Here is a 27,081-nt window from a genome sequence, read left to right on the forward strand (position 1 = left end):
TGTACTTATTATTAAAATTTGCGATTTTTGGCAAAAATGTTAAATTTCTTGAGCTACCCCGCCACGTCACGGCAAATCTCATTGGGGCTAAAATATTTATATAAAATGTGCCATACGGCCTCACATGTGAAAAGTAGAACTGTTCTTAGCAGCACTTACTTGGTGTTTTTCAATCCCGTACTCATGACTGAATCGTGGCTGTGGGCGGGACAGGCCCAAGCAAATGCTGCTTGAAGTAAATAGCCTGTGGACAGGGCCTGATGGCTGAATGTGAACAGCCATCAATTGCCAAAATCAAGACAGGTGGAATGCAACCCAAATTGGGGTGCACTGCAAGGTGGCGGTCAGCCACGACCAATTCAATGAAAAAAACAAGATAGCCAGCACTAAATATGCACTACTGCACTAAAAATTCCAAACTGTACTTATTATTAAAATTTGAGATTTTTGACAAAAAAATGCAGTTTCTTGAGCTACCCTGCCACGTCACGGCAAATCTCATTGGGGCAGTCCTACTCTAAAATATTTTTATATAAAATGTGCTATACGGCCTCACATGTGAAAAGTAGAACTGTTCTTAGCAGCACTTACTTGACTGAGTCATGGCTGTGGGCGGGACAGGCCCAAGCAAATGCTGCTTGAAATAAATAGCCTGTGGACAGGAAAGTCATTTGCAGAGCGTATGGAACAGGTAGGGAGATGGACAGAGAGGAGGGTTGAGATGTAGTGGGGGGTGACGCACTGTGGAGATATTTGTGCGTGAGAACAAGCAATTTGAATTGGATCCTGTGATATATGGGCAGCTAGTGCAATGACTGGCACAGAAAGGAGGCATCCGAGTAGCGGTTAGCCAGGTAGGTGACCCTTGCTGCTGCATTAATGATTGACTGTAGAGAAGAAAGTCTAGTTAGGGGGAGACCAATTAATAGAGAGTTACAGTAGTCAAGGCGGGAGTGGATCCGGGCCACGGTGAGGGTTTTTGTCATTTCCATTGTGAGAAAAGGGTGGATTTTAGAGATGTTTTTGAGATGTAAGCGACAGGAGCGGGCAAGAGATTGTATATAGGAGGTGAAGGAGAGATCGGTGTTAAGTATAATAATACCAGACAGTGAGCCTGCTGCCTAGGAGTTATTGTGGTGCCACACACAGAGAGGGAGATGTTGGGTTTAGGAAGGTTAGAATACGGAGTGAATAGAAGAAGTTCAGTTTTGGAAAGGTTAAGTTTCAGATAGAGAGCAGACATGATGTTGCAAACTGCAGTCAGACAGTCACTGGTGTTCTGTAGTACAGCGGGGGTGAGGTCACGGGATGAAGTGTATAGTTATGTGTCATCAGTATAAAGATGGTACTGGAAGCCAAATCTACTGATGGTCTGTCCAATTGGGGCAGTATAGAGGGAGAAAAGAAGAGGGCCAATGACTGAACCTTGAGGGACCCCAACTGTGAGAGGAAGAGGAGAAGATGTGGAGCCAGCAAATGATATGCTGAATGAGCGGCCAGAAATATAGGAAGAGAACCAGGAGAGCACAGTGTCCTTTAGACTGATTGAATGGAGCATAGAAAGAAGGAGATGGTAATCAACAGTGTCGAAGGCTACAGAGAAGTCAAGAAGAATAAGCAGAGAGTGGTCACCATTACGTCAGTAGGTCATTGGTCACTTTGACGAGGGCAGTTTCTGTTTAGTGTAGGGGGCGGAAGCCAGACTGTAAAGGATCTAGAAGAGAGTGAGAGGAGAGGTAGCGGGTGAGGCGGGAATAGACCAGGTGCTCCAAGAGTTTGGAAATGAAGGGGAGATTGGAGACTATATACTAGCTATATAAAATAGCATCAAGTGTGGCCTCTAACGTTCCCAGATTAGTGAATTACAAATTTGCTTAGTTATGAAGTGATAAATCTCCCGATATAGCTACACTGACTCGGTGTTCAAGGTCCTGGGAAAGCTAGCTGAAAAACCATGTGTAAAAGAGACTGCTTAAAGGGTTTTTTCACTTTTAGAAAAGTGGAGCCCAAACATTTACTACCATATAACATAGCAAAACCTGATAGTACTCACCTTTCCCAGGTCCGGCATTGCTTCTCCACCAGTGCTATTGTCTCAGTGTTTTGTCTGCAGCAGTGTGATCACGCTGATGGCTTACATCACTGATCCAGCCATTCACTGAGCTCAATAGTAGACAACCTCTTTAAGTAATGCAGCTCCTATACAGTGCCTTGAAAAAGTATACTTACCCCATGAACTTTTTCACATTACCCAAACAAACCTAAATGTATTTTATTGGGATTTTATACAATTTACCAACTTTAAGTAGCAAGTATTTGTGAAATGTAAAGAAAATGAAACAAAAATTATACATGGTTTTCTAAGTACTTTAATAACATAAGTCTGAAAATTGTGACCCAAGCTCTGAACATCTCATGGACCATTGTTCAATACATCATCCAAAAATGGAAGGAGTACGGCACTACTGCAAATCTGCCAAGACATGGCCATCCACCTAAACTGACATCCCAAGCAAGGACATCACTAACTAGAAAAGCAGGTAAGAGGCCCATGGTCACTCTAAAGGAGCTGCAGAAAGCCACAGCTCAGGTGTGAGAATCTGTCCACAGGACAACTATTAATCGTATAAAAAAAAGAAAGTTGCTGGACTCACTGCGTATTATGACATTTTCTTTACGGATTAATTGTATAAGTGTCGCTTAAACTGCTTGCCTGCATTACAATTGTGAAAAAGTCAATGAAAATTAAGCTGGAACTGACCAGTAAATTCTTAAAACTTTGGTTTCCTTTATATATGAAAGCTTAAAAAATTCACATGTAAGATTCCATATTAAGCCTCTGACGTGTTTTTGGTGTAAATCACACCCTTAATCATAGAAGGTGTATTTTACGCTGGAAAGGCATCAGAGGTTTAACACTAGAACTACTGAGGTAGTCATTTTGACTACTTTGCACCATGTATTTCTATATAGGTGTCACGAGTCCAGTAGTTCTAGTGTTAATATGGAACCATACATATTAATTGTATACTCCAAAAATCTGGCATTTATAGGAGTGTGGCAAGAAGAAAGCTATTTCTGAAAGCAAGCCGTAAGGAGTCCCATTTGCAGTTTGCAAAAAGTCATGTAGGGGACACAGCTAACATATGGATGAAGGTTAACTGGTCAGTAGTCAGATTAGACCAAAGTAGAACTTTTTGGACTTAATGCAAAATACTATGTGCGGCAGAAATCTAACACTGCACATCACCCTGAAAACACAATCGTAACCTTCAAACATGGCGGTGGCAGCATTATGCTATTGATATGCTTTTCTTCAGTAGGGACAGGGAAGCTGGTCAGAGGTGATGGAAAGATAGATGGATCTCATTCCTGGAGGAAAACCTGTTAGATGTTGGAAATACCTGAGATTAGGTCATAAGTTCACCTTACAATAGGACAACAACTCTACAAATAGTGCCATAGCTACAATGGAAGGGTTTGGGTCAAAGCATATTTATGTGTTTTAAGGCCCAGTCAAACTTCAGACCTAAATCCCCATTGAGAATATGTGAAAATTGCTGATCACAGACGCTCTCCGTCCATTCTCACTGATATAGACCTATTTTGCAAAGAGGAATGGACAAAAATGTCAGGATGTAGATGTGCAAAGCTGGTGGAGACAAACTCCAAAAGACTTGCACCAGTAAATGCAGCGAAAGGTGGTCCTACAAAGTATTGACTTGGGGGCCTGAATAGTGAGCTGTATGAAGGCTTGTGTTTGTGTGGCAAGATGATGGTTTTTATAGGTACCGTATTTTCTGGCGTATAAGACGACTGGGCGTATAAGACGACCCCCAACTTTTCCAGTTAAAATATAGAGTTTGGGATACATCGTATATACTCAAGTGTAAGCCGACCCGAGTAATGTGCCCATTGTTTAGTGAAATCCCCTGCTGTAACGTCCTGTGCAGTAATGAGCCTATTGTTTAATAATGCCCCCTGCTGTATTATCCCAGTTGTATAGATATGTGCCCTGTCATTAGGGTACCTTCACACTTAGCGATGCAGCAGCGATCCGACCAGCGATCTGACCTGGTCAGGATCACTGCTGCATCGCTACATGGTCGCTGGTGAGCTGTCAAACATGCAGATCTCACCAGCGACCAGTGAACAGCCCCCAGCCAGCAGCGACGTGCAAGCGACGCTGCGCTTGCACGGAGCCGCCGTCTGGAAGCTGCGGAGACTGGTAACTAAGGTAAACATCGGGTATGGTTACCCGATGTTTACATTAGTTACCAGCGCACACCGCTTAGCTGTGTGTGCAGGGAGCAGGGAGCCGCGCACACTGAGCGCTGGCTCCTTGCTCTCCTAGCTGCTGTACACATCGGGTTAATTAACCCGATGTGTACAGCAGCTACATGTGCAGAGAGCCGGAGCCGGCAGCACAGGCAGCGTGAGAGCTGCAGAGGCTGGTAACTAAGGTAAATATCGGGTAACCACCTTGGTTACCCGATGTTTATCTTGGTTACAAGCTTACCTCAGCTGTCAGACGCCGGCTCCTGCTCCCTGCTCGCTTCATTTGTCGCTCTCTCCCTGTCACACACAGCGATCTGTGTGTCACAGTGGGAGAGCGCCTTTGAAGAAAACGAACCAGGGCTGTGTGTAACGAGCAGCGATCTCGCAGCAGGGGCCAGATCGCTGCTCATTGTCACACACAGCGAGATCGCTAATGAGGTCACTGCTGCGTCACAAAAAGCGTGACTCAGCAGCGATCTCGGCAGTGAGCTCGCTGTGTGTGAAGCACCCCTTAATGTCTCGTGCAGTAATGTCCCCATTGTTTAAAAATGTCCTCTTGCTGGTTCCCTTCTGTCCACTATGTGCAGTTGTTTACACACAATAAAAGATATTCTCACCTCTCCTCGGTGCCCGCGCTGCCTCCAGCTGCTTCTTGCAGTCCGCACACAGACTCCTCCATTATAGCGTGAACGGAGCGGCCGCTGCAGGATGTCGTTATGGCTTTACTACAGTTGAATCCTTTACAGCGCCACAAAGCATTCAACTGCAGTAAAGCGCATCCAATACACAGGGCCGCCGCTACTGTCAGCGCTCGTAAAGCATTCAACTGTAGTAAAGCCATGACGACATCCTGCAGCGGCCGCTCCGTGCACGGAGGAGAGGTGAGAATATCTTTTATTGCGTGTAAAGTGATGACACCCGGCGTATAAGACGACCCTCGACTTTTGAGAAGATTGTCAGGGGGTAAAAAGTCGTCTTATACGCTGGAAAATACGGTACCATTTTGATGTGCATACAGTGCCTTGAAAAAGTTTTCAAACCTAGTGAACATTTCCACGTTTTCTTACACACACAAACATAAATGTATTTTATTTGGATTTTAAATGATATTCCAACACAAAGTAGCAAGGATTTGTGAAGTGGAAAGGAAAAGAAATTATCTACTCGGGGGGGGGGATAGATACATTACAATTTTCATATTTAGATTTTAAAATTTTTTAGAAGACCATGCATCATTTTCTCTACACTTTATTTTCTATTTTTTTTTTTGGTATATCATAAAATACATTTAAGTTTGTGCTTGTAATGTGATAAAAATGTGGAAAAGTTCATGAGGTATTCCTCAAGGCACTATATAGTGAATATTGGAAAATTCAGATTTACATCTTTCTTGTTTGTCATGAAATGTTTAGGTGGAAAGAAAGCAGTCCCGGGTACTGGACAGGAGTATTACATGAACGGGTGTGGACACTGACTCAAAAGGATGGACACTTGTGGTACACCGTGTATCCCAGCTCAGAGACAACAGATAGTCAGTTGGAAAAAGAAGTCCAAAGAAGGCCCCGCAAACGAAAACTGCCCCATACTGTCTCTGACACAATAAAGGAAGAAAAGGAGGAAGTATCTGGAGATTTTGTCTCTCCAGGTGGTAATTGTAAGAAAGACAGCGACGTTTTACAGGATTACTTTCAGTTGCATGTCAGTCTGAATGAACTCTACAATCAATGGGGAGAGTCGGACAAGAACTTTCTGAAAGTAGCTAAGGAATTTCCAGGTAATATTCAGAATGTTACGCTCCACATTTTATTATTAGCACCCAACAATGAACATTTCAAAATATCTGCTTCTTCTCGATATCACAATTACATACTGGTTGTGGTGCATTCTGGTGTTCTTCTGATTTCCTCTCAGACCACCACCAGATGTGTGCAGTACTAGTGGTCACACATGCCCAGTAGCTCAGTCCCATCGCCAGATTAGTATGTAGAAAGTTGACAGTGGTTCCTGCCATTGTACAGGCCAGCAAAAAAAAAATGATACACTAGTAGCTTAGTTTCACCAGCACTGACTCATTACATGGATGTACAGGAACACTAGGGGGCACCTTAACAAGTATATAATAGCATTATATACCTAGAGAAGGATTTATTTTAATCTGTGATTCCCATTTATGGCATAACTATGCATGGTCTGTCTTCCAGGAATTCGGGTTTTGCGGCAGGATCCTGTAGAATGTCTTTTCTCCTTCATCTGTACCTCCAACAACCACATCTCTCGCATCACTGGAATGATTGAGCGGCTGTGCACTGCTCTGGGAAAAAGACTATGTCAGCTTGACTTGGTGGAGTACTATTCATTCCCCACACTTCAGACACTGGCAGGCAGGTAACATGCTAGTGATTTTTTCAACTGTCTGCATGTTTTTAAATAGTGCAAATTACCGAGTGGGCAAGTCTGTAACTTTAAGAATATTTATCTACCCATGAGGAAAAACTGTTGAAATTGACCTAGTAATTGTCAAACCTCAGTATGTTTCATGGTTTCAAAGACAGTCGCAGGGTATGTGCACACGTGTTTTGCAGTAGGAAGACTCTTCAGGACATGCCAGCATCTCTTGTTTTGAAGCGTTTTTTGTCTTTTTGGCTGCTTTTTTCTCTATTCTTGTGATGTTTTTGGCTGATGGCGTTTTTTTAAAACTTGAATTGAATAAACTAGTAAGCGGCTTCCAAGGAGAAGCTGCCTGAAGAATGGACCGGTCACTTGTTTTAACCGCTTTGCATCTTTGGATGCAGTTAAGGCAACCTCAAAAGACTGAACATATGCACATTCAGTCATTTTAATATAGAAATGCGTATGTTTATTCTTTTAGCATTTATTTAGAGCTTTTTCAGATGGGTGTTGAAGTATATCCACTTTAAAAAGGGTTTCCGTGCACATAACCTTAAAGTCTTTATCTAGCCTGTAAAACCAAGCCAGCTAATCCCTTCATGACATACATTGTACATGTATGGCACAATTCGGAAGCGGCTGTATGGAGCTGACTCACTGTGTGAGCTTGCTCTATACTTAATAGGTAATGACTGTGTTACAGCCAGGACCTGCCTCTTAACAATTACCAGCGATTGTTAACCAGTTAAATGCCACTGTTAAACTCTTAAGCTATGTGTGCACGTTGCGTAAATACATGCAGTTACGCTGCGCTTTGTAGCGCAGCGTAACTGCATGCGTCCTGCGTCCCCTGCACAGTCTATGGAGATTGTGCAGGGGCCGTGCGCACGTGGCGTTTTAGAGCGCAGCGCTTCGGCTACTGCCGAAGCGCTGCGTAAAAAGAAGTGACATGTCACTTCTTCCGTGCGCTTTGCCGGCAGCTCCTGCTCTGTCTATGGCAGGAGCTGCAGGCAGAGCGCATGGAATCGGCTTCACTACGGACATTTCTGCAGCGATTTAAAGCGCACATGTGCTCTTCAGATCGCTGCAGAAATTTCTGCAGTGAACTGTACGCAACGTGCGCACATAGCCTTACAGCAGCATAAATAACGCATCAACATGGTGGAGCGTCATTCTATGCACCTATTGACTCAATCGTGGGGTGTCAATTGATTGCTATGACAGCTGGGGATCTGCTGAAGACCTCCTTGCTTGTTATTACGGAGTTCCCACGAAACCCTGCCTTTGGCCGGGCTTCAAAGGAGACTGTATATACAACTGTATAAATCAGCTGAGATATGCGCCGATCTCTCGCTACTGCTGCTGCATAGATTAACCCTATGACCGCTAGGACGTAATTTTACCGCCCGCGATCGTTAAGGGATTAACTGTTCACAATAACAGTGATTTTGACCAGGAGTGCCTAAACGTTTGCATGTCACTGTAGCAAAAGCAATCAGATGATTTAAGGCTATGATCGCCTAAGTGTAAGTCCCAGGCTGGCCATCCTTGGCAATAATTCAAGCATGGTGTCTAGAACGTCCTGTAACGCTTCTTCAATTTAAAAAGCCTGATCAGCTGGAGAGGTCTCAGCACCACAATGAAGTAGAAAGGCTTCATGTCAAAGGCCAAAGCTAGGAACCCCAGTAGCTTTGGCCAGTGAAATACAGTGAAAAGTAAAAAAAAAAAGTTTAAATCATCCCACTTTTCCCCCCATGAAAAAAAAAGATAATTAAATGTAAAAATTACATGTGTGGTATCGCCAAGTTCAGAAAAGTACAATATATCAAAATATAAAAATAATTAACCTGATCAGTAAACACCGTAAACGGGCAAAATTCAAGATTGACAAAATTTGACAAAAGTTTTTTGGTCTCCACATATACCACAAGAAATGCTGTAACAAACGATCAAAACTTTACATTTATCCCAAGATTGTACTGATAAAAATGTCTTATTCCACAGAAAATAAGCCGTCACACAGCCCCATTAACCGAAAAAATGAAAATGTAATGGGTCTCAGAAAATGGCGATACAACCCCTCCCCAAATTTTTTTGTGTACAAATTCTGGGGTTTTTTTGTGGAAGGATTGCTAAAATAATAAAAACTAGACATGTTTGCTATCGCAGTAATCGTGCTGATAATAAATATCATATTGCTTGGTCATTTTTACCATATAGTGTACTCTGTAAAAACAATTCCCAAAAACCATTGTCAGAATTGCGTTTTTTCACAATTTCACCGCAGTTGGATTTTTTTTGCCGTTTTCTAGCACACTATCTATTAAAATAAATGGTGCTATTCAAAAGTACAACTCATCCCACAAAGAAACCCCTTGTATGTCTATGTGGAAAGAAGAATAAAAAAGTTTTGGCTCTGGGAAGAAAAAAAACGGAAACACAAAAATGGAAATTGGCCACGTCTTGACGAGATTAAAATGCCCTATTTAAGTTTTGATAATTGTTGGCAAAGAAGTGATTTTATGAACGTAATGATATTAGAGGGTACTTACGCCTTTTTGGATTTATAAGGTGACCCATCCTGCAGAGGACCCTTGCCTTGCTCATCACACTTATGACTGCTCAGGAAATTGGAGAATGTATGAGCCCATACACCGGCAGAGCCTTTTTAACAAAACTGAAGTCGAAATAAAAAGAATGCTTGGTGTTTGAATAATATATAAATATAACACTGCACTCTCAATGGGCAAGAATGAATAAAGATATAACTCTTTTTCTCAATGCCAATAGATTTTTAATACAGAAGGCAAGATAGCAACAATTATAAGACACGTGACACTTGCGACAATTTTGCGACAATAACGTTTCGGTCCTCCAGGACCTTGATCACATTAGTCGCTAAATTACTATGAAAAAAAGTGTTTTTTGGGGGTTCCTTTAATGATTGACAGTAGCCTCCTTACTCATAGGCATATGTATAAAGACGTTCGTCCAGGGTAGGAATATTCTGTCCTTCCTGGGCAGTTAGGGAAAATGAATCGCCTGTATAGAAGTGCAGGAAGATCCTTAAAGTGATGAATGTATGTGTCTTATGAGTGGGCTCATAAAATGAGTTTGTGCTCCTAGACCCTCCTGTGACATGGCCACAGCTGGGGACACAGACTCTGCAATTCAGCTTTAACGTGTATACAAAGACAAATACAGCATTAACCCCGGAGGGTCTAGGAGCACAAAGAAACCCCAAAAAACACTTTTTTTCATAGTAATTTAGCGACTAATGTGATCAAGGTCCTGGATGACCGAAATGTTATTGTCGCAAAATTGTCGCAAGTGTCACATATCTTTCAATTGTTGCTATCTTGCCTTCTTTATTAAAAATCTATTAGCATTGAGAAAAAGAGTTATATCTTTATTCATTCTTGCCCATTGAGAGTGCAGTGTTATATTTATATATGATTTTTCAGGGATTTTTTTCCTCTTACACTAGCACCTCCCCCATACTTCTAATTCTAAGTGTGTGCACATTATTTTCTTATTTTTGGTGTTTGAGTAATACAGACCCCTGCATCGCCTATAAGGTTATAAAATGATCTTTTCTTATACATAAGACAATAATTGTTACCACCTATTATTCTTCACTTTTACACGGTTATGTATGTGAAAAACAAAATCTGAGTTGCCCATAGTCAGAATCCAATAAAAAATGGATGGTTACCATTATGCAACTGTTCTCATTTGCATTTGGCCTCTTTTAGGCCCAGTCTAAAAATCTATAAATTCATTGGCAGTAATCTGATGACCCCTAGTGTGCATGTTAGGTGTAAAATACTTTATTTTTGGATGTACTATATTATATATACCAAACATAAATCCAGAAAGTAATCTGTCTCCAGATTTCATTATGCAAACTGCATACACTATTTAATAGATCTTAGACCAGATGAGGCTGTTGTACTTCATTGAAAATACATGTCTACATTTATGTACATTAATTTCTAAAAGTTTTCCCTCATATTTAAAATAAAAAGTGAGAGCGCTCATGAGTTCAAGGATTTTAATGAGCTAAACTCAATCTATGGCCACGTATTGTGATTGACAGCTCCTCCCTGCCGTTGAAATCTCACACTGCTCAGTACAAGCTGCAGCTGTGGGACAGGCTAGGTGAGGACAGATTTGCAAATGCAAGTCCTCATGCTTAGACCAATATAAACTTACCATGTTTTCAACTTGTGTTTACTCTGCAGCGGATGACACGGAGGCAAAGTTGCGAGACTTAGGTTTTGGTTACAGAGCAAAGTTTGTTAGTGAGAGTGCCCGCGCAATATTGCAGAAACAAGGTCCTGATTGGTTGGACAAGCTTCGATTGGCTCCCTATGGGGAAGCAAAGTGTGCGTTATGTGCCTTGCCAGGTGTGGGAGCCAAAGTAAGTATGATTTATGATCTGTCATTCAGTGCAAGTTAAAAAAAAAAAAAAAATGATCCTTGCCTGAAAAAAAAATGTTATTTGCTAACTTTAATGTTACAGACCTTTTAACTGCATATATTGCTTCTTATGCAATTACATCACTTTTCAGTGATGGAGGTAAAAGGTGAAATGAGTGTGCAGAATTATTAGACTTATGAGTATTTAAACTATATCATCATTTTTCTGCAGATTTTCCAACTCCAAGCTGTATAATCCTGAATGCTTATTGGATAAAGCAGATCAGGTGATGTGTATTTGTGTAATGAGGGAGGGTGCTGCCAAAGGAGATCCCTGTTTATCATGGTGTGCAGAATCTTTAGACAGATTGTTTTCTTCAGGCAAAATTAGCCCAATATGAAATGTAACAGACTCTGAAGTGTCAAATTGTTAAGCCTTAAGGCTACTTTACACACGATGTCTCTGCCGATCGCACCCGACCCCGTCGTTTGTGCGTCACGGGCAAATCGCTGCCCGTGGCGCACAATATCGTTAGTCCCCATCACACATACTTACCTGCCTAGAGACGTCGCTGTGGCCGGCGAACTGCCTCTTTTCTCAGGGGGCGGTTTGTGCGGCGTCACAGTGACGTCACACGGCAGGTGGCAAATAGAAGCAGAGGGACGGAGGAAAGACACGCCCACCTTGTTGCCGGAGGACGCAGGTACGGTGTTGTTCGTCGTTCCTGGGGTGTCACATGTAGTGATGTGTGCTGCCTCAGGAATGACGAACAACCTGCGTCCACAACGAGCAACGATATTATTAAAATGAACGACGTGTCAACGATCAACGATTAGGTGAGTATTTTTGATCGTTAACACTCGCTCGTAGGTGTTACATGCAACGACGTCGCTAACGAGGCCGGATGTTCGTCACGAATTCCGTGACCCCAACGACATCTCGTTAGCAATGTCGTTGCGTGTAAATGGGACTTTACTCTTGAAACTGTGAAACTAAGATATTGGGGTGAGTTTACAGGACTATCAAAAGTTTTCTTGCAAATAGTCAACAAAGTCGCAAAAAAACATGTTGAGAAAAAAGGTATACAGTAAATTAACTTTCTTTGTCGCTCCATTGGGAGACCCAGACAATTGGGTGTATAGCTATGCCTCCGGAGGCCACACAAAGTATTACACTAAAAGTGTAAAGCCCCTCCCCTTCTGCCTATACACCCCCCGTGCTCCCACGGGCTCCTCAGTTTTCATGCTTTGTGCGAAGGAGGCAGACATGCACGCATAGCTCCACAGCTTAGTCAGCAGCAGCTGCTGACTATGTCGGATGGAAGAAAAGAGGGCCCATAACAGGGCCCCCAGCATGCTCCCTTCTCACCCCACTCTTGTCGGCGGTGTTGTTAAGGTTGAGGTATCCATTGCGGGTACGGAGGCTGGAGCCCACATGCTGTTTTCCTTCCCCATCCCCTTTAGGGCTCTGGGTGAAGTGGGATCCTAATCGGTCTCCAGGCACTGAGACCGTGCTCCATCCACAGCTCCTGGGGACTCTGCTGGATAAGGAGCCGAGTATCGTCAGGGACAAGGCCCTGCTGCTTTAAGGTACTCTGTGTCCCCGTGGGGACCGCGCACAGAAACACTCCAGCATTGCTGGGTGTGTTAGTGCGCCGGGGACCGCAGCGCTGACCGCGCTTGTGCCATCACACACTGCAGCGTGGCTGGGTGTGTTAGTTTATGGGGACTACCGCGCTGACCGCCGCTGCCATTTTTACACTGTGGCGCGGCTGGGACTGTTAGTGCGCCGGGGACTACCGCGCCGACCGGGCTTATACGCCGGCCGCGCTTATAACTTTAGTCCCCGGCTTTTGCGGCCTAGTCTCACTCTTTTCCCGCCCCCAGGCCTGCCAGTCAGGGGAAGGGCGGGACGCTGTACGAGAAGTCAGCACTGAGGGCTGGAACATGCTTTGCATACTCCACCCCCCTCACTGTGCACACTGGGGCACCAGATTCCCGCACTTTCTAGGGCACGCCCACGGCCCCCTCCTCTCCTCAGGACGCCGGCAGCCATTCCTGTCAGCTCTTCTGACGCTGGAGAGGGGAGACAAGCTAGGGAAGACCCAGGCAGGGATTCTGGTGACCACACAACTGCTTTGAGCGGGCGGTAAGCAGCACCTGAGGTGCTGGCCCCACTTGTGCAGAAGTGTACTTATAGATTATATGATTATAGGCTATACTTTACACTGTATGGTGCACGGTTGATTTTTGGCTATATACCCTCCTGGATTGCTCAGGGGAGACAACAGCATGGCGTCCACAAGAAGCAAGGGTGCCAAAGCACAGGCTTACTATGCTGCCTGCGCCGCATGTACGGCTATACTACCGGCAGGTTCCACTGACCCTCATTGTGTGCAATGCTCGGCCCCTGTAGCTCTTACTCAGCCGGAGCCTCTGCTAAGGGTGGCCCAGGACGAACCACCTGCTAACACTGTCCAGGTGACAGGGACGGAGTTTGCAGTTTTTACTGAAAGACTTTCTGAGACTATGGCTAAGATACTAGAAGCTTTGCAGTCCAGACCGGTATCTCAGACCATGGGCACTGTGGAATCATTGCTCCCTGGTTCCCCTCAGTTGGAACAACAATGTCCTCCCGGGGTGTCTCATAGATCCCAGGGTGAGGTCTCTGACACGGACCGCAGCCCCAGACCGCCTAAGCGAGCTCGCTGGGAAATTCCCTCGACATCATCACATTGTTCAGGGTCTCAGCGGGAGGACTCTCTGTATGATGAAGCGGAGGTAGCTGATCAGGATTCTGATCCTGAGGCCGCTCTCAACCTTGATACTCCTGATGGGGACGCCATAGTGAATGATCTTATCGCGTCCATAAATCAAATGTTGGATATTTCTCCCTCAGCTTCTCCAGTAGAGGAGTCAGCTTCTCAGCAGGAGAAATTCCGTTTCAGGTTTCCCAAGCGTACAACGAGTATGTTTCTGGACCACTCTGACTTCAGAGAGGCAGTCCAGAAACACCGAGCTTGTCCAGATAAGCGTTTTTCCAAGCGCCTTAAGGATACACGTTATCCCTTCCCCCCTGACGTGGTCAAGGGCTGGACTCAGTGTCCCAAGGTGGATCCTCCAATCTCCAGACTGGCGGCTAGATCCATAGTTGCAGTTGAAGATGGGGCTTCACTCAAGGATGCCACTGACAGACAGATGGAGCTCTGGTTGAAATCCATCTATGAAGCTATCGGCGCGTCTTTTGCTCCAGCATTCGCAGCCGTATGGGCACTCCAAGCTATCTCAGCGGGTCAAGCGCAAATTGACGCACTCACACGTACGTCTGCGCCGCAAGTGGCGTCCATAACCTCTCAAACGTCGGCATTTGCGTCCTACGCTATTAATGCTGTCCTGGACTCTGCGAGCCGTACGGCGGTTGCAGCCGACAATTCGATGGCAATACGCAGGGCCTTGTGGCTACGGGAATGGAAGGCAGATTCGGCTTCCAAAAAGTGCTTAACCGGTTTGCCATTTTCTCGCGACCGTTTGTTTGGTGAGAGATTGGATGAAATCATCAAACAATCCAAGGGAAAGGAAACATCCTTACCCCAGGCCAAACCAAACATACCCCAACAGAGGAGGGGACAGTCGAGGTTTCGGTCCTTTCGGGGTGCGGGCAGGTCCCAATTCTCCTCGTCCAAAAGGCCTCAGAAGGATCAGAGGAACTCAGATTCTTGGCGGTCTAAGTCACGCCCTAAAAAGACCGCCGGAGGTGCCGCTACCAAGGCGGCTTCCTCATGACTTACGGCCTCCTCACACCGCATCCTCGGTCGGTGGCAGGCTCTCCCGCTTTTGCGATACCTGGCTGCCACAGGTAAAAGACCGTTGGGTGAGAGACATTCTGTCTCACGGTTACAGGATAGAGTTCAGCTCTCGTCCTCCGACTCGATTCTTCAGAACATCTCCGCCTCCCGAGCGAGCCGATGCTCTTCTGCAGGCGGTGGGTACTCTGAAGGCAGAAGGAGTGGTGGTCCCGGTTCCTCTTCAGCAACAGGGTCACGGTTTTTACTCCAACCTGTTTGTGGTTCCAAAGAAGGACGGGTCTTTCCGTCCTGTCCTGGACCTAAAACTGCTCAACAAACACGTAAAGACCAGGCGGTTCCGGATGGAATCCCTCCGCTCCGTCATCGCCTCAATGTCCCAAGGAGATTTCCTTGCATCGATCGATCGGCATTCATGGCACGATCTTACGATCACAGAGCTCTGGCGGCAGACGCCTTAGTTCAGGATTGGTCGCAGTTTCAACTCCCTTATGTGTTTCCTCCTCTGGCACTGTTGCCCAGAGTGTTACGCAAGATCAGGGCCGACTGCCGCCGCGCCATCCTCGTCGCTCCAGACTGGCCGAGGAGGTCGTGGTACCCGGATCTGTGGCATCTCACGGTCGGCCAACCGTGGGCACTACCAACCCGACCAGACTTGCTGTCTCAAGGGCCGTTTTTCCATCTGAATTCTGCGGCCCTCAACCTGACTGTGTGGCCATTGAGTCCTGGACCTTAGCGTCTTCAGGGTTATCTCAAGAGGTCATTGCCACTATGAGACAGGCTAGGAAACCAACGTCCGCCAAGATCTACCACAGGACGTGGAAAATATTCCTGTCTTGGTGCTCTGCTCAGGGTTTTTCTCCCTGGCCATTTGCCTTGCCCACTTTTCTGTCCTTTCTTCAATCCGGATTGGAAAAGGGTTTGTCGCTCGGCTCCCTTAAGGGACAAGTCTCTGCGCTCTCTGTGTTTTTTCAGAAGCGCCTGACCAGACTTCCACAGGTACGCACGTTCCTGCAGGGGGTTTGTCACATCGTCCCTCCTTACAAGCGTCCGTTAGAACCCTGGGATCTGAACAGGGTGCTGATGGTTCTTCAGAAACCACCGTTCGAGCCAATGAGGGATATTTCTCTAGCACGCCTTTCGCAGAAAGTGGTTTTCCTAGTAGCAGTCACTTCACTTCGGAGAGTGTCTGAGCTAGCAGCGTTGTCATGCAAAGCCCCTTTCCTGGTGTTTCACCAGGACAAGGTGGTTCTGCGTCCGGTTCCGGAATTTCTCCCTAAGGTGGTATCCCCCTTTCATCTCAATCAGGATATCTCCTTACCCTCTTTTTGTCCTCATCCAGTTCACCAATGTGAAAAGGATTTGCACTTGTTAGATCTGGTGAGAGCACTCAGATTCTACATTTCTCGTACGGCGCCCCTGCGCCGCTCGGATGCACTCTTTGTCCTTGTCGCTGGCCAGCGTAAAGGGACACAAGCTTCCAAATCAACCCTGGCTCGGTGGATCAAGGAACCAATTCTCGAAGCTTATCGTTCCTTGGGGCTTCCGGTTCCCTCAGGGCTGAAGGCCCATTCTACCAGGGCTGTGGGAGCGTCCTGGGCCTTGCGGCACCAGGCTACGGCTCAGCAGGTGTGTCAGGCAGCTACCTGGTCGAGCCTGCACACTTTCACGAAACACTATCAGGTGCATACCTATGCTTCGGCAGATGCCAGCCTAGGTAGGCGAGTCCTTCAGGCGGCGGTTACCCACCTGTAGGACGGAGCCGTTACGGCTCTATTATGAGGTATTATTTACCCACCCAGGGACTGCTTTTGGACGTCCCAATTGTCTGGGTCTCCCAATGGAGCGACAAAGAAGAAGGGAATTTTGTTTACTTACCGTAAATTCCTTTTCTTCTAGCTCCAATTGGGAGACCCAGCACCCGCCCCTGTTTTTTTGTGTACACATGTTGTTCATGTTGAATGGTTTCAGTTCTCCGATATTCCTTCGGATTGAATTTACATTAAACCAGTTTATAATTTTTTCCTCCCTCTTGCTTTTGCACCAAAACTGAGGAGCCCGTGGGAGCACGGGGGGTGTATAGGCAGAAGGGGAGGGGCTTTACACTTTTAGTGTAATACTTTGTGTGGCCTCCGGAGGCATAGCTATACACCCAATTGTCTGGGTCTCCCAATTGGAGCTAGAAGAAAAGGAATTTACGGTAAGTAAACAAAATTCCCTTCTTCAATGACTTGAGAAGAATCATACGTGAAGCGACCAGAAACCCATTGTCCTCAAGTGCTGTCATTCTCCAGAACTACAACTTCCCTGGAGAGCCCAGAAGTACAAGGTGTTCAGTGCTCAGAGACATGGCAAAGGTAAGGAAAGCTAACACCTTGCCACCGCTAATCAAGACATAAAAGTTGAAATGTGAAGACTTGGCCTAAAAAGATCTGAAGACAGATTTTTCAAAGGCTTTATGGACTCATGATCATGAAATGAGTGACTCTTAATTGACCAGATGGATGGGTCTGTGGCTGAATCAGTAATGGAAACAGACCTCCACTTTAACTACTTCAAGGTGGAGGTGGTATACTGAGATAGCCTGGTATTATTAAAGATGGGTAGTTGGACCTTTTCGGGTTGAAGGTGTACTGAAAATCAACTCCTAAACCTACTGCCAGCTTATAGAAGACACTTTTGTTCAAGTAATGATACAGGAATAAGTCTGCATCTTTCACAAACAAACATTCTTTTTATGTAGGAAATAGCTCCATATTGTGTGTCAATGTATTCCACTGCTTACCTGGCTAGCCAGTAGAGACCTTAAAGTTGAAAGAATAATGACATGTCCCCCTTCTCAATGGATCTAAAGTCTATTGACAATTTGTGGGCCCTTGTTAAACATAAGATTTACTGGGAAATTAGAAGGTGTACAAACCAAACCCAGCAGAAAAACCTTCCTAAGACCCTGTGCGCACTGGAAAATGGAATTTTCTTAAGAAAATTCTGCAGGGTCTGAAAGATCACTGCACCCGCCGTAAAAAAACGCGGCAAACCGCACCCAAAAACCGCATGCGGTTTGCTGCGGTATTGCTCGCGGTATTGCCGCGTGCGGGTTGGTACATGTGTTTTAATGCTTTCAATGCAATAAAGCACATTTAAAAAAAAAAAAGTAATTTCCTTCTCAGATAGTAGATAGATAAATAGACAGATAGAAGAATAGATAGATAGATAGATAGATAGAGGGACAGATAGATTGATAGAGTCCCTGTGAGCACACACTGCATTTCTCCCGAGCGGTAATGTGTGTTCACATTACCGGCTGTGGGAAATGCCCTGTAGTTACCTCTGCTGTCTCGTTGCGAGGCTGCATTCAGCGCTGTGTGTCAGTCGCGGCTGGATGCAAGCATTGCAGGACGTGGATTACGCCGGAGCTGTGTGTTTCGGGAGGGGTTAATAAAGTGGTGACAGAGGGGCTTTTTTGTGTTTTATTTAAAATAAAGGATTTTTCGGTGTGTGTGTTTATTCACTTTACTTATGGGTTGATCATGTCAGCTGTCACATAGACGCTGCCATGATCAAGCCTGGGCTTAGTGGCGGCGATCCGCCGCCATTAACTCCTTATATTACCCTGATTGCCACCGCATCACAGCAACAGGAAGAGCCGGGGGACACTCCGGTACTGCCGCATAATGGATGCGACAGTCCCGGGGCACCTGCGGGCTGATATTCTTGGCTGCGTGAAGCATGGAGGAGGAGGTGTGATGGTGTGGGGGTGCTTTGCTGGTGACACTGTTGGGGATTTATTCAAAATTGAAGGCATACAGAACCAGCATGACTACCACAGCATCTTGCAGCGGTGTGCTATTCCATCCGGTTTGCGTTTAGTTGGACCATCATTTATTTTTCAACAGGATAATGACCCCAAATACACTTCCAGGCTGTATAAGGGCTATTTGACTAAGAAGGAGAGTGATGGGGTGCTACGCCAGATGACCTGGTCTCCACAGTCACCAGACCTGAACCCAATCGAGATTGTTTGGGGTGAGCTGGACCGCAGAGTGAAGGCAAAAGGGCCAACAAGTGCTAAGCATCTCTGGGAACTCCTTCAAGACTGTTGGAAAACCATTTCCACTGACTACCTCTTGAAGCTCATTAAGAGAATGCCAAGAGTTTGCAAAGTAGTAATGAAAGGAAAAGGTGGCTACTTTCAAGAACCTAGAATATAAGACATATTTTCAGTTGTTTCAAACTTTTTTAAGTATTTCATTCCACATGGTTTAATTCACAGTTTTGATGCCTTCAGTGTGAATCTACAATTTTCAGAGTCCTGAAAATAAAGAAAACTCTTTGAATGAGAAGGTGTGTCCAAACCTGTGGTCTGTACTGTACATTAATAAAGAAATGTTTTTAGGAAAATTTATCTGATCGGTTTAAACAGAAGATTTACAGTGACAGATAACCGGACACCTCACTGAACTGAGTGTCTGGGAGATTGTGATTGGTGCTGCCCAAAAAGTGGTCATCAACAGATTAAAAAACTGACTCCATTGATGGAAGGCTTATCACTTATTGAAAAGAATGGTGGCTATTTTAGTCACTGTTTTTGTTTTTGTTTTTTTTTTTAAATGTATTCTTCTACATTAAGTTGTTATGTTATTATTTTCACTTTAACAAAAGAAAACAAACAATTGAGATGGGAAAATGTATTTTTCATTAAGTTGCATAATAATTCTGCAGAGTAAAAGTGGACCAATAATTCTGAATATATATACATAATTTATATTCTCTTAAGAAAGACTAAACCTCTCTGTTAGTTTCTTAAATATTCAGATTTATTAACCTTTTGGATTGACCGAGAGCACTGTAATTGTTCAATAATAAATGGAATTCTCAAAACTACAAATTGCCTAATAATTGTGCACACACTTTATATGGTGGATCTTGTATACATTCCCTGACAGAAGTTTTGTCGCTTATTCATGTTATGTAAATAAAAGCTTATAACCTGACTTTAAATTCATCCATTGGTTTTATAAATTACTCTTTTGAAAGCTGAAACCCTCCAAATTTGGTTTAGGTTATGAAAATAAAGTTGCTGCAAAGCTGAAATATTGATCATTTAATGTACACAGAAAGGTCAGATTTTGGCAAGACAAAAGCTTTGTCGCCTAGTCATATAATAACCCAATCCTAGTTTACATTCTGACCTGTGCTCACTAAATGATCGCTTAATTAGTGGGTGTGTATAAAAAGAAACCCAGCAACCCAGACCTTCAGTTGAACTGCAACTTGACCTCTGACAACATGCAAAAAATCCACCCTGCGACCAAAGCCTTGATTATCAAGAGGCTGATGACCAGATCCACTGCAGAGGTGGCTGGCACCTTTAATGTGTCTCAGCGTCAAGTACAAAAAATTTAAAAAAGATTTAAAGAGACTGAAGATGTTTTTGACAAGCCCAGGTCCGGCAGACCCTGGAAGACGACTGCTCAGGAGGAACGTTTGTTTGCTAGAAAATCCAAAGCCAGCCCCTCTTCCACTGCAGCAGAGCTCCAACAGGCCTGGTAATCTCAAGTCCCTGTGTCAACTAGAACAGTTTGTAGGATTCTTTCTCGAAATGGCCTCCATTGTCGAATCAGTGCCCAGAAGCCAGCACTAAACAAAAAGCAATTAAAAAAACGTGTGGCATTTGCAAAGTCCCACAGCCTGCTAAACAGATGGACGCTGGAAAAGTAGCAAAAGGTGGATTTATCAGATGAATTACACCACAGCCGCCGCTAATACTGCAGGAGACCTACTGGAGCCCGTATGGATCCAAAATACAGTATACCCAGAAAACAGTTACTGTAAGTTTGGTAGTGGAAAGATCATGGTCTGGGGTTACATTCAGTATGGGTATGTGGGGAAACATTTGCAAGGTGGAAGGCAATATCAATAGCGTAAAATATCAAGAAGTATTAGCTACCTCTTACATTCCCAATCATAAAAGGGGTTAAATTCTGCAGCAGGATGGTGCTCCATCTCATGCATCCATCTCTACAAGAAAGTTCCTCCTGGCAAAGAAGATCAAGGTGCTCAAGGACTGGCCAGCTCAGTCACCAGACAGGAACATCATTGAGCATGTTTGGAGTAGGATGAAAGAGGAAGCTTGGAAGACAAAACCAAAGAATCTAGATGAACTCTGGGAGGCATGTAAGACTGCATTCTTTGCTATTCTTGATGACTTTATCAATAAATTGTATGAATCATTGTTGAACCGCATGGATGCAGTCCTTCAAGCTCATGGAAGTCACTCAAAATATTAAATATGGCTCTACTAGCACCACAACTTCATTCACCAATGTTATACAACATATCTTTGTATTAGAAGTTAATTATTTGTTTGAATTTCACATTACTTTCTGTGGGCGACAAAACTTTTGTCTTGCCAAAATCTGACCTTCCTGTATTCATTAAATGATCAATATTTTAGCTTTGGAGCAACTTTATTTTCATAACCTAAACCAAATTTGGGAGGGTTTCAGCTTTCAAAAGAGTAATTTATAAAACCAATGGTTGAATTTAAAGTCAGGTTATAAGCTTTTATTTACATAACATGGTAAGTGACAGAACGTCTGTCAAGGAGTGTATGATTGATAAAACTGTTCAATTAGCCCCAGAAAACATAATCCATTACTTTGGTTGAAATAAGATTTTAATTTGGTATTTTTTTTTAAGGTTGCAGATTGTGTTTGCTTGATGGCTCTAGATAAACCAGAGGCTGTACCAGTGGATACTCACGTATGGCAGATTGCTAAAAGAGACTATTTACCCCAGCTTGGTCTGGGTAATAAGACTCTCACAGAGCGAGTGTACCGGGAGATTGGTATGAATATTTAAGTTGTACTATGATGTATTCATGTGCTTTATGTAATTATTATTTGATTGTTTTCTAGTATGCAGTGAGGACACCCTTTTATGCATGGAACTTATCTAATTTTATAAAGTATTACAAAAAATATTTTTTTTTCTTCATGAAATGATACAAGAGACTGATACATAAAATAGTCTGGCATATCCTCTTACTGAGAGGTTTGAACAGAAAATATAGGAGAAAGATGCTAAAAGAACTGTCCATCCATTGCATTAATCAGTTGTCCCACTCCTTCAATGGATGGCTGTTAGTTATCCCATTTTATAGATGTACAGTATTTCACAAAAGTGAGTACATCCCCCACATTTTTGTAAATATTTTATTATATCTTTTTATGGGACAACACTGAAGATATGATGCTTTGATAGAATGTAAAAATAGTCAGTGTACAGCTTATATAACAGTGTAAATTTGGTGTGCTATCTAAATAACTCAACACACAGCCATTAATGTCTAAACCGCAGACAACAAAAGTGAGTACACCCCTAAGTGAAAATGGCCAAATTGTGGCTAATTCGCCATTTTCCCTCCCCGGTATGGTATGACTTATTAGTGTTACAAGTTCTCAATTGTGAATGGGGAACACGTGTGTTAATTTTGGGGTTAGCGCGCTCACACACTCTATACTAATCACTGGAAATTCAATATGGCACCTCCTAGCAAAGAATTCTCTGAGGATCTAAACAAAGAATTGTTGCTCTGTATAATGATAGCCTATGCTATAAGAAGATTGCCAACACCCTGAAAATGAACTGCAGCATAGTGGCCAAGACTATACAGTGGTTTAGCAAGACAGGTTCCACTCAGAAAAGGCCTTGTTCTAGTCGACCAAAGAAGTTGAGTGCATGTGCTCACCGTCATATCCAATGGTTATCTTTTCCTAATAGATGTATGAGTGCTGCCAGCATTGATTAAAGGTTTGAGGGGGTCAGCCTGTCTTTGCTCAGACCATACACCGCACACTGCATCAAATTGGTCTGCATGGCTGTTGTCACAGAAGGAATCCTCTTCTAAAGATGATGCCCAAGAAAGTCCGCCAGCAGAAGACAAGCTGACAAAAGAAATGGATTACTGGAACCATGTCCTGTGGTCTGGTGTGACCAAGATAAACTTATTTGGTTAAGATGGTGTCAAGCGTGTGGGCCAGCAACCAGGTGAGGAGTACAACGATGAGTGTGTCTTGTGTACAGTCAAGCATGGTGGTGGGAGTGCCATGGTTTAGGGCTGTTTCAGTGTTGCTGCCTGTTTGGAGCTACAGTTCAATGAGGGAACCATAAATGCCAAGATGTACTGTGACATAATAAAGCAGGGCACAGTCCTCTCCCTTTGGAAACTGGGTTGCAGGGCAGTATTCCAACATGATAACCACCTCAAACACAATTCCAAGATGACTACTGCCTTGATAAAGAAACTGAAGGTAATGGACCAATGGCCAAACATGTCTCCAGACTTAAACCCTATTGAGCATCAGTATGGCATCCTCAAATGGAAGTTTTAGGAGCGCAAGAACTCTACCATCCACCAGCTCCATGATGTCATGGATGACTGGAAAAAGTTTCCAGTGGCTCCTGTGAAGCTCTAGTGAACTATACACCGTGTGCAGAATTATTAAGCAAGTTGTATTTCAGAGGATTTTTTATTATTTATCAACAACTATGTTCTCAATCAACCCAAAAGACTCAAATATCAAAGCTTAATATTTTTTAAGTTGGAGAGTTTTTTTTTTTTTAGATTTGACTATCTTAGGAGGATATCTGTTTGTGCAGGTAACTATTACTGTGCAGAATTATTAGGCAACTTAATAAAAACCAAATATATTCCCATCTCACTTGTTTATTTTCACCAGGTAAACCAATATAACTGCAAAAAATTTAGAAATAAACATTGTTGACATGCAAAAACAAAACCTCCAAAAATTAGTGACAAATATAGCCACCTTTCTTTATGATGACACTCAACAGCCTACCATCCATAGATTCTGTCAGTTGGTTGATCTGTTTACGATCAACATTGCGTGCAGCAGCCACCACAGCCTCCCAGACACTGTTCCGAGAGGTGTACTGTTTTCCCTTTCTGTAGATCTCACATTTTATGAGGGACCACAGGTTCTCTATGGGGTTCAGGTCAGGTGAACAAGGGGGTCATGTCATTATGTTTTTCATCTTTTAGACCTTTACTGGCCAGACACACTGTGGAGTGGTTGGATGCATGTGATGGAGCATTGTCCTGCATGAAAATCATGTCTTTCTTGAACGATACTGACTTCTTCCTGTACCACTGCTTGAAGAAATTGTCTTCCAGAAACTGGAAGTAGGTCTGGGAGTTGAGCTTCACTCCATCCTCAACTCGAAAAGGTACCACAAGTTCATCTTTGATGATACCAGCCCATACCAGTACCCCACCTCCAACTTGCTGGCTTCTGAGTCAGAGTGGAGCTCTCTGGCCCATCAAGAGTCACTCTCATTTCATCAGTCCATTAAACCGTTGAAAAATCAGTCTTAAGATATTCCTTGGCTCAGTCTTGACGTTTTATCTTATGTTTCTTGTTCAAACGTGGTCGTTTTTCAGCCTTCCTTACCTTGGCCATGTCCCTGAGTATGGCACACCTTGTGCTTTTTGATACTCCAGTAACGTTGCAGCTCTGAAATATGGCCAAACTGGTGGCAAATGGCATCTTGGCAGCTTCACGCTTGATTTTCCTTAATTCATGGGCAGTTATTTTGCGCCTTTTTTGCCCAACACTCTTCTTGTGACCCTGTTGACTACTTGCCATGAAACGCTTGATTGTTCGGTGATCACTCTTCAAATGTTTGGCAATTTCAAGACTGCTGCATCCCTCTGCAAGACATTTCACAATTTTGGACTTTTCAGAGCCTATCAAATCTCTCTTCTGACCCATTTTGCCAAAGGAAAGGAAGTTGCCTAATAAGTAAGCACAACTTATATAGAGTGTTGATGTCATTACACCACACGCCTCCTTATTACAGAGATGCACATCACCTGATTTACTTAATTGGTAGTTGGCTCTCAAGCCTATACAGCTTGGAGCAGGACAACATGTATAAAATGTATCATGTGATCAAAATACTCATTTGCCTAATAATTCTGCACACAGTTTATGCCCAAACGAGTTGGCAGTGCTTGAAAATAATGGCAAGCACACCAAATATATCTACACTGTTATACGGGCTGTACACTGACTACATTGTATCAAATGTCATATCTTCATTGTTGTCCCATGAAAACATTTACCAATAAAATATTTGCAAAAATGTGAGGGGTGTACTCACTTATGTGATATACTGTACAGTAAGATATGTTACTCGTTGTGCCTCATTGTAAAAAATAAAATTGCACAATGTTTTTATATATATATATATATATATATATATATATATATATATATATATATATTTACAGTGCCTACAAGTAGTATTCAACCCCCTGCAGATTTAGCAGGTTTGATAAATTGCAAATAAGTTAGAGCCTGCAAACTTCAAACAAGAGCAGGATTTATTAACAGATGCATAAATCTTACAAACCAACAAGTTATGTTGCTCAGTTAAATTTTAATAAATTTTCAACATAAAAGTGTGGGTCAATTATTATTCAACCCCTAGGTTTAATATTTTGTGGAATAACCCTTGTTTGCAATTACAGCTAATAATCGTCTTTTATAAGACCTGATCAGGCCGGCACAGGTCTCTGGAGTTATCTTGGCCCACTCCTCCATGCAGATCTTCTCCAAGTTATCTAGGTTCTTTGGGTGTCTCATGTGGACTTTAATCTTGAGCTCCTTCCACAAGTTTTCAATTGGGTTAAGGTCAGGAGACTGACTAGGCCACTGCAACACCTTGATTTTTTCCCTCTTGAACCAGGCCTTGGTTTTCTTGGCTGTGTGCTTTGAGTCGTTGTCTTGTTGGAAGATGAAATGACGACCCATCTTAAGATCCTTGATGGAGGAGCGGAGGTTCTTGGCCAAAATCTCCAGGTAGGCCGTGCTATCCATCTTCCCATGGATCCGGACCAGATGGCCAGGCCCCTTGGCTGAGAAACAGCCCCACAGCATGATGCTGCCATCACCATGCTTGACTGTATAGATGGTATTCTTGGGGTCGTATGCAGTGCCATCCAGTCTCCAAACGTCACGTGTGTGGTTGGCACCAAAGATCTCGATCTTGGTCTCATCAGACCAGAGAACCTTGAACCAGTCTGTCTCAGAGTCCTCCAAGTGATCATGAGCAAACTGTAGACGAGCCTTGACATGACGCTTTGAAAGTAAAGGTACCTTACAGGCTCGTCTGGAACGGAGACCATTGCGGTGGAGTACGTTACTTATGGTATTGACTGAAACCAATGTCCCCACTGCCATGAGATCTTCCCGGAGCTCCTTCCTTGTTGTCCTTGGGTTAGCCTTGACTCTTCGGACAAGCCTGGAGTCGGCAAGGGTGGAAACTTTCAAAGGCTGTCCAGGCCGTGGAAGGCTAACAGTAGTTCCATAAGCCTTCCACTTCCGGATGATGCTCCCAACAGTGGAGACAGGTAGGCCAAACTCCTTGGAAAGGGTTTTTTACCCCTTGCCAGCCTTGTGACCCTCCACGATCTTGTCTCTGATGGCCTTGGAATGCTCCTTTGTCTTTCCCATGTTGCCCAAGTATGAGTGCTGTTCACAAGTTTGGGGAGGGTCTTAATTAGTCAGAAAAGGCTGGAAAAAGTGATAATTAATCCAAACATGTGAAGCTCATTGTTCTTTGTGCCTGAAATACTTCTTAATACTTTAGGGGAACCAAACAGAATTCTGGTAGATTGAGGGGTTGAATAATAAATGACCCACTGAATATACTTTTCACAATTTAAAAAAAAGAAATAACATTCTTTTTTGCTGCAGTGCATTTCACACTTCCAGGCTGATCTACAGTCCAAATGTCACAATACCAAGTTAATTCCGAATGTGTAAACCTGCTAAATCTGCAGGGGGTTGAATACTACTTGTAGGCACTGTATATGTACAGTGCCTACAAGTAGTATTCAACCCCCTGCAGATTTAGCAGGTTTGATAAGATGCAAATAAGTTAGAGCCTGCAAACTTCAAACAAGAGCAGGATTTATTAACAGATGCATAAATCTTACAAACCAACAAGTTATGTTGCTCAGTTAAATTTTAATAAATTTTCAACATAAAAGTGTGGGTCAATTATTATTCAACCCCTAGGTTTAATATTTTGTGGAATAACCCTTGTTTGCAATTACAGCTATTAATTGTCTTTTATAAGACCTGATCAGGCCGGCACA

The 27,081-nt window shown here is 43.6% G+C and overlaps 1 protein-coding gene across 5 annotated transcripts in view; it reads left to right on the forward strand.

Moving 5' to 3' along the window:
- OGG1 (8-oxoguanine DNA glycosylase) overlaps positions 1-27,081 on the forward strand; it is a 49,993-nt gene that overhangs the window by 15,528 nt on the left and 7,384 nt on the right. For 3 of the 5 annotated variants that reach the window (XM_075334165.1, XM_075334168.1, XM_075334169.1), the window contains exons 3-6: positions 5,691-6,052; positions 6,480-6,659; positions 10,911-11,089; positions 18,788-19,117. In XM_075334165.1, the coding sequence (XP_075190280.1) occupies positions 5,691-6,052; positions 6,480-6,659; positions 10,911-11,089; positions 18,788-19,102 (1,036 nt within the window). In that variant the 3' untranslated portion in view covers positions 19,103-19,117. Of the gene's footprint in view, positions 1-5,690; positions 6,053-6,479; positions 6,660-10,910; positions 11,090-18,787; positions 19,118-21,593; positions 21,742-27,081 lie in introns of those variants that run through there. The other 2 variants (XM_075334166.1, XM_075334170.1) reach the window with 2 other exon arrangements.

This window comes from Anomaloglossus baeobatrachus, chromosome 2 (assembly GCF_048569485.1).
Source record: "Anomaloglossus baeobatrachus isolate aAnoBae1 chromosome 2, aAnoBae1.hap1, whole genome shotgun sequence".
Lineage (NCBI taxonomy): Eukaryota > Metazoa > Chordata > Amphibia > Anura > Aromobatidae > Anomaloglossus > Anomaloglossus baeobatrachus.